General features: G+C 41.6%; 1 protein-coding gene across 1 annotated transcript; it reads right to left on the bottom strand.

The window, feature by feature from the left end:
* Positions 1-783: 783 nt before the first annotated feature.
* LOC134538779 (uncharacterized) lies at positions 784-1,421 on the bottom strand. The gene is made up of 2 exons (XM_063380271.1): positions 1,125-1,421; positions 784-1,074 (listed from the first exon to the last, which is right to left on the bottom strand). Exons 1-2 carry the CDS (start codon positions 1,419-1,421, stop codon positions 784-786), a joined length of 588 nt encoding a protein of 195 aa, XP_063236341.1.
* Positions 1,422-8,674: the final 7,253 nt, after the last annotated feature.

Raw genomic sequence — 8,674 nt, 5'->3', positions numbered from 1 at the left:
TGTTTCTAAGGGGCGACTGAAATGCTGCCCCTTGGAAGGGCAGCCCTTCAGGATTTTTCTGGCAATGGTTTGTTTGTACAGAGAATGGAAGGGCAGGGCAGCCCATCCAATTTCTGAAAACATGTTTCTTTAAGTGTTTAAATAATCCTGAAAACTTGCCCCTTGGAAGGGCAGCCCATCAGGATTTTAATGACAGTAGTGTTTTTGAAAGGTTGTCTGAATTGTTGCCCCTTTGAAGGGCAGCACTTCAGGATTTTTCTGACAGTGGTTAGTTTGTAAAGTGACCTAACCTAATCTAACCTAACCACTGTCAGAAAAATCCTGAAGGGCTGCCCATCCAAGGGGCAACATTTCAGGCAACCTTTCAAAAACACTTCTGTCAGAAAATTCCTGAAGGGCTGCCCTTCCAAGGGTCAACAATTCAGACAAACTTTCAAAAACACCACTGTCAGAAAAATCCTGATGGGCTGCCCTTCCAAGGGGCAACAATTTAGGATTATAAAATTACGAAAATAGACACATTTTAAGCAGTCGCTTTACAAACTAACCACTGTCAGAAAAATCCTGAAGGGCTGCCCTTCCAAGGGGCAAGTTTTCAGGATTATTTAATCACTTAAAGAAATATGTTTTCAGAAATTGTATGGGATGCCCTTCCAGTCGCTGTACAAACAAACCATTGCCAGAAAAATCCTGAAGGGCTGTCCTTCCAAGGGGCAACAATTCAGCTCCCCCGTTTCTAAGCTATGGTCGTTCAAATGTCTAACAGTTGCAGTTCGGAGAGTTCTAAGTGGTGGTTGACTCATGACTCACGGGCTCGAGCTGCAGCCACGAGGTGTCCGAGTGCAGCAGGTGGCCGAGCGCCGAGGCCACGCGCCAAGTGAAGGCGCTGCTCTCGTTCAGCCTGCCGCCGCCGCCGCCAGGGGCGCCCTGGTCGCCGGTCTGGTTGGCGTGCAGCGCGCACGAGGCGTTCAGCACCTCCAGCAGGTCCGGGATCTCGTGGCCGAAGAACGACTCGTTCACGGCCAGCTGCTGCACCATCTGCACGATGTCCGTGGCAGGCACGTTCTGGGCCACCTGCAAGCGGGCACGCCGCTCACTGAACCCGAGTCAGACCCGCCGCTCACCGACCCCGAGTCAGATCCGCCGTTCACCGACCCCGAGTCTGACCCGCCGTTCATAGACCCCGAGTCAGTCCCGCAGCTAATCGACCCCGAGTCAGACCCGCCGTTCACTGACCCCGAGTCAGACCCGCCATTCACCGACCCCGAGTGAGACCCGCCGTTCACTGACCCCGAGTCAGACCCGCCGCTCACCGACCCCGAGTGAGACCCGCCGTTCATTGACCCCGAGTCAGACCCGCCGTTCACCGACCCCGAGTCAGACCCGCTGTTCACCGACCCCGAGTCAGACCCGCCGTTCATCAACCCCGAGTCAGACCCACCGTTATCCAACCCCGTCAGACCCGCCGTTCACAGACCCCGAGTCAGTCCCGCCGTTCACAGACCCCGACCAGACCCGCCGTTCACAAACCCTGAGTCAGACCCACCGTTCACCGACCTCTAGTCAGACCCCCCGTTCACCGACCCCGAGTCAGACCCGCTGTTCACAGACCCCGAGTCAGACCCGCTGTTCACCGACCCCGAGTCAGACCCGCTGTTCACCGACCCCGAGTCAGACCAGTCGTTCACTGAACCCGAGTTAGACCTGCCGTTCACCGACCACGAGTCAGACCCGCAGCTAATCGACCCCGAGTCAGATATTACTAGCCATGTTTGTTTGCGTTTTAAAATACGTGAAAATGTTTTTCAAGTATAAGAACAACTAGGTTTCTGTATTACTTTGTAGTGTGTATTTATTTTAATCTAATTTCTAATTTGTTCTTGGATCTTTTTTTAAAATTAAATTGTTAAGTAACCGTGAGGTTCAATCTCATTGGTTGCCGGTTTTTACGTTTCCGTGTCTTTGTAGAACAGTTTCAGAAAAAGGTGGTTGTCTGTAAAGTCGGTTTACGGACGATAATTAGCCTATACGTGATAACGTCATAAGAAAACATTGATGAAAAATCGCATACTTTTTAATTTTCCAATTTTATTTACAGTTTTTGCAAATTTAATTTTAATAATTTTTTTTTTAAATATAATCACGAACAATTAGTTAAAAAGCCCGCCTTAATCTGTTTTATATTATAGAAGATTTTCTCGCACGGTGGTTGGCCGGTTCTTGCACGCTCGGCTCAGGCGGAACGTCACAATGTGACATGCTTTTTAGTGCGTGCAGCCGGCGTTCATCGATTAATAAGACGTTATCACGTCAAAAAATTTCGGCCGCGTCCCGACACAGTATGCCCCAATTCGTTTAAGTTAAATATCCGTACATGAGGCAAAGTTGAAGAGGTAACTTATTAGAACCTAACTAAAAGTGCAACACTAAGGAGTTGGCCGCTAGATTACGTAAACAACGAGAGGGAATAACGAATAAAGTAGAAAGTCAGACAACTGAAAGAACATTATCAGGATATTCGACGCCATGTTTTGTTACAAATTGTCAACTCCAGTGTGAACCTTTTTTTGTTTTATGGTTCGAATGGATTACTCAAATATGAAGATTCTTTTCTAAAGCGAGTGGCTTGGGTAAGCTGTTGTAAAAGTAAAAGTTATGTAAATGTCTAGTAGGTCGTGACTAAAATGAACAGTTGGTTGGATCAGGTGTGTTACATTAATAGTGCGTAAAACCAGTAGTTTTTCAATGATATCGATTCTAAAATAAAAGTTACGTCATGTAAGGTCAGTGGGTTTTAAAATACTCTAAATTCATAAAAATAATGATACTCATAGAAATTTTTGAGGTGTAAACATCTTAGCTCTTGAAATACAGCATTTGGTAGGAGTAATTTGTGAATGAAACTGAAGTCAATTGTTTTGGTTCGAACAAAATAGGTATCAAAAAATGGCATCGCACCAAATGACTTCTTACGGGAAGTCAGTGTAGCAGCTGGGAATCGAATGCTGAAGTGTCCGAAACTGGCCAGAAATTTTCCTGAATGTTCTGGAAACATTCAGTATGTTATAGATAATATTTCCATAATTTTGGAGAATATTCTTTAATGTTCCATAATGTTATATAATCTTAAAGAAGGTTTGAAAATGTTCTAGCATGTTCCGGAATATTTCATTATCCTCCGGAATGTTCCATATGTTCTAGATGGTTAAATGATGTTCTAGAATGTCCCAGAAGGCCTTCGAAGAGTCTTTCTATTCCGGTTTGATACCAGCTGGCTAGTTTTGTCCGAGCAAAGCGAGAGTAACTCCAGCTAGTAGTGCATAAAATTAGACGTTTTATTAAATATGAGACCTTCAAAATACTCCGAAATCCTGAAAATGTATGGAATATTGCCAACCGCAAAATTGCGCGAGCAGCGGATTTTGATAACGTTCGAGAACTGACCCGGGATAAGTGAAACCTAGGCTTCCCGGCTGGATCAAGCATGCCGCAAAGAAACGTCACATTTTTTTTCAGAGTGGTAAGAAGACTCGTCTCCTCGTCAAACCTATAATTTTTTTTTGTTTGTGGGAAACGTGACGGAAGTTTTCGTTGATTTTCTCGTGGCACTCCCATTTCCTTCTTTCAAATCACTCCATCGTTGCACAATATTATTTTCACATCTCGTCTGCTCCTTAGGATCTCTATGACGAAATGTTAAATCGTAGTTCATCTACATTCATATTCTTGAAAAAAGTTATAAAAATTTGATCAGACCATTCCTTAATAATTTTTTTTTGTATTATATGATTGGTTTGGAAAAAAAATTTTTTTAATATGACAAAGACAATGTGTAAGACAAACCTGCGTTTCAGACAATGTTCAGAACGGAAACATTTATTCGGAAAATTTTCCCACTTACATCTGTTACTGTTAAAACAAAAGTTTAGAATGACATGTTTACCGTTTTCTGTTTGCTACATTTTACAGAACTACATAAACCGTTGCCCTTTCTCTGCTAGTTTTTTTTTTTTTTTTTCGAGTATACAGCACTTCAAATGAAATGTTTGTCGTTTAATACCGTTCCTAACACGTGGACGGTAACTCGAAAGAACTTGGACTTTTAGAATAAAAAATGCCATGTTGCCATTCGAGGCTCGGACATTCTGTTTGAATTTTTTTTTTTTTTTTCATCTCCGGCCGCCGAAAGGTTTGAAAATTCTGGTGGGCGCGCGAGGAAGTTCTTTGAGTCCTTATCGAGTGCCATTGAAAAAGACCTACCCACGACCCATTCGTCCAACTTCTATCGACAACCCCTCTTTTCTCCGAGACCACCCCCCGCCCTTGCTAGTTTATGCCGCGCGCGCCACTGGACGTCAAACGAAGCAAGAGGGGTGGAGTGGGGAGGGGGACTCCACTGCGCACGTAATCTGCTTGATGCACGCAATAGCGTTGGGCCTGTTTGCCGTGGAGGGGGAGGGGGGAATGACGTCACGTGGGCGGGTAAGAGAAACAAATTAAATGGATTTCTCGTCAAGTCGGTCGCGTAAAACCAACGCCGCACACCCTTCTGTCCCCTTTCCAAACTCCCCCCCCCCCTCTCCACTGACCCAGCTGTGGTGACCCTAGCCGCGGTACAGTCCAATTAAATAAAACGCGGGCGCTGGTGTACCGGGTTCGTTGCGGTAGCCAGCTGCCGCCAGCAGGGATGTTTTTTATCACGCTGACGTAAACATTTCACTGGAGTGAAGTCCGCACAGCCGCATGTTAATATACCGCCAGGACACTCACATATCAACTTGCGTGTCAACCAAACAAACAGCTCGTCAATAGCTATTTTTTATCCTCAAAAACAGTGGTCGAATAAAAGTGGCCACCACAAAAAAACAATTTTAAAAAATTTAAACGGAATTCCAATATATATATATATATATATTTTTATGTTCAGGAAACAAAAAAACGAACGGTTCCAGAGCTACATGAATTTTAAGTGGTCATTGTACCCGCAAAATGTTATGTTCGCACGTTATATTTTAAACTTTTAAAAAATATTTTTTTGACATTTATAACAAACATACAATGGTTCACTTTACAGGAGGAAGGGGGGGGGGTTATTATTATATGTACCAATCACGCCCTTTTAACTTTAATATTCTTGTCATCCTGGGTGGATGGTACTTGGTTTCATGTTCAGATAGAATAAAACTATATATAAATACGAGGGTTATTTTTTTTTCAACCTCCGATCGGCTCTAATAAAAAAACGGGAATGAATTGGGAAATTATTTTAATGTCAAAAGAAACGTACATCTTTACTCTATTTTTCCACATAATCACCGTGCAGATTGAGGCATTTGTCGTACCCATGCAACAGCTTTCCAATACCCTCTGCATAAAATGATGCCTCCTGCCTATTCAGCCACGTTTTAACAGTGCTCTGCAGTTCATCATTGGTGTTGAAGCGTTGTCCTCCAAGCCACTTTTTCAACGTGGGGAAAAGGTGATAGTCACTCGGTGCCAAATCCGGACTGTAAGGAGGGTGATCAAACACTTCCCATCTTCAACTGAGGTGTGAGTTGGCCACTCCATATGGTTGGTGTAAGGGGGTTAAAACTACGAGACGTGTCGATTCGTGTACGAGCGATTAGGGTATCGATTAATGGGCATGCCATGGAGAAATGAAACTGTAATCACACTGCAGGGCACTGTTAAAACGTGGCTGAATAGGCAGGAGGCATCATTTTATGTAGAGGGTATTGGAAAGCTGGTGCATCGGTACGACAAATCCCTCAATCTGCACGGTGATTATGTGGAAAAATAGAGTAAAGATGTACGTTTCTTTTGACATTAAAATAATTTCCCAATTCATTCCCGTTTTTTTTATTACAGCCGATCGTAGGTTGAAAAAAAATAACCCTCGTATATATATTATAATTGGTAAATTGTGCTGGAATAGCAACACAAATAAATGACTTTATTAAACTGTATACTATATTATACTGTTTATCTTTCCCGAAAGAAAGAAATAATTACGTTTGCAAAAATTTGCTTTCTTAAAAATGTTTTAAGTTTCAAAGCTTCAAGGCAAGGATTCTCAGCAGCAAGGAGGTAATTCGACGAACACATAATGACGTCAGTTAACAGCTTTAATTAATGTCGCGGGCAGGTCGTGTCGTGAATGTTTTGGTTCCATCACGGAACTCATGTAGCCGATGGGGAATTGTGGCCGAAGTGAAAAGGAGGGGAGGGGGGAATAAGTGTTGAACGGTAATAATCTCCCCCATTTTACGGCCATTAGCAGCTTGAGTCGCTGTTATCGCGTGTTGGTAGCTGGTGGAATCCGGGGTCGACAGTTTAATACTCTTGCTGTGATAGGCGGAGGAGGATGGATGGAAAACAGAACCTACGGCGTGGGAGGATGGGGTTTTTGAAGTTCCTTCCGTGGTCAGTTTGTGATGATCCGAGTTTGCTTGAGTGGGTTTTTGATACGTGACTTCATAGCTCTCGGTAAACGCCATTAGGTGGGAGTTATTCCGTAAATGCAACGGAATTAAACACCGAAATGTGTAACAAACAGTGCTGTTATCTATGGCTATGGCTCGGACCAAAGATTACAAAGCTAAGCATATAAACTTTTTATTAATAACTGTTTGATGAATTTTAACAATTAGAAATTATTTTAATAAAATTCCTTGACGAAAATCGTGGCATAGAATTATTCAAGTTTTTTTTTCTCTCGCTTTCATCGGAGCAGTTTCTTTATACATTTTAAAATTTCGGTGTGCAAATCGAATGATTCTATAACCGACGTAGCTGCTCAGGCAGCGAATTCTAGCGGTGGGTGTGGGAACTACGTGTGATTCGCGTCTGGAAATGTGGTTGTAAACACAGTTTGCGAATATTCATCACGTTCGGAATTATTTTAAATAATATTAACGCAAAATTTTGTATTATTAGTGTATTTTGAACAGGAGGACACATGAATGTGGTCATTTCCGAGGTTATATGTTGCACTTAGCTGGCAAGTACTGAGGGAATCGCTCACTTATTTTTTAATCCCTCTCTCTCATTGATCGGGACGTATTCAACAAATGTTACAACACCACCAGTTTTAAACTGGTCTAAAGAGGGATGTGGGATGAGGAAGGCTAGGGGGCAACAGGTCTCTAGTTTCGTGTGTTTCGCACTTTTCACCTGCCTGGCAGGATTCCCGTATGTTAGTCATGGTGTCTTTCAACTAACACGACTAATTACATTTCCAAGCACGTTCAGATTTAATTCCCTTGACATCCCTGTAACCGTCTGGCCGCTGTAGGCTCTGTGTACTCCACCCGATGCCTGAACTAGCCATTGCGTCTTTCAATCAACACAACTAATTACATTTCCAAGCACATTCAGGTTTAATTCCCTTAACATCCCTGTAAAAGTCTGGTCGCTGTAGGCTCTATGTACTACACCCGATGCATGTACTAGACGCACAGCGAACCGCGGTAATGCTAGATGCCCTGCAGACTCTTAACGTCCTGTTTGCTTAACGCATTTCCTATAAGTCCTGTTCATGACTACCCAGCAAAGCGCTGTCACCGGCATGACGTCAGAGCGATCCAAACATCTCGCTTCCTGGCTGAACACAAGTCTCCTTTGCACCATCGTGGATTTGGCAACGCCTCAGAGGACGTGTTATCGTTCCGAAGTTATTCTCACGCTTAGATTGCAGTACAAAGCACTGTTGCCAAATTGGTATCACACGAACATTAAAATGCTTAATCGTTATACCATCTGTAATGAAGGTGATTTTTAATTTTGTTAATTTTACTATTTGTGTATTTTTCTAAATCTATAAAATAGTGTATTTTAACAGTATTATTAGAGTTGTATACATTATAAAAAAAATATCAACTATAAACACAAATTATTATTTAACATAAATTATTGGTAGCAGTCATTCAGTATTAATAATACATCATCGTATTAATTATTTGCTATGCTAACACAGCGCAAAGATTTTTAATATTCAATGATACATAATTATTTGATGACTAAAATGTTTTTGAAACTATTATGTATTTTTTCCCTTACGTTTCTTTGGTAGTAAGAATTGAAAATTTTAATATTATATTCTTGATTAAATAAACATTGAAAATGTATTTCCAAAATTCCCAATACAAATTTTTCTTGAAAAATAATAAATTTAAAAGTACATTTAAAATTATTAGCATTACATTTTATGGTGGTGTCTAAAAATGTTCTGCTCTTTGGGTATATGTAGCAACAGAGCGAACTGAAAAAAGGACAGTAAAAACGAAAAAGACTTGGAAAAAAAAAAGGTTGTCTATAAAGTCGGTTTACGGACGATAATTTTACGCGATAACGTCATAAGAAAACATCAATGAAAAACTGCATACATTTTTTTAATTTTTAATTATTATTTAAAGCTTTTTTGCAATTTAAATTTATAAAAATTTGTTTCAATATAATCACGAACAATTAGTTTTAAAAAAAACCGCCTCAACCTGTTTGATATTAGGTATAGAAGATTTTAATCGCACGGCGGGTTAGGCCGGTTCTGACACGCTCGGCTCAGGCGGAACGTGAAAAAAAAAATTCGTGCATGCAGCCGTCGTTCATCGATTTATAGGACGTCAAAAAAAAAAATACTGACCCCTGGATGTGCACCTGATGTTCTACAAGAAAT

The sequence above is a fragment of the Bacillus rossius genome, chromosome 14 (assembly GCF_032445375.1).
Source record: "Bacillus rossius redtenbacheri isolate Brsri chromosome 14, Brsri_v3, whole genome shotgun sequence".
Taxonomy (NCBI): domain Eukaryota; kingdom Metazoa; phylum Arthropoda; class Insecta; order Phasmatodea; family Bacillidae; genus Bacillus; species Bacillus rossius.
This window is presented reverse-complemented; position numbering and strand designations above follow the sequence as displayed.

Bases quoted from the DNA above. Each gene is read 5' to 3' on its own strand.
- LOC134538779 (XM_063380271.1), bottom strand. From the start codon at position 1,421: ATGAACGGCGGGTCTGACTCGGGGTCGGTGAACAGCGGGTCTGACTCG. The intron at 1,075-1,124 runs GTGAGCGGCGGG...GCCCGCTTGCAG, and splicing joins GCGGATCTGACTCGGGGTCG to GTGGCCCAGAACGTGCCTGC.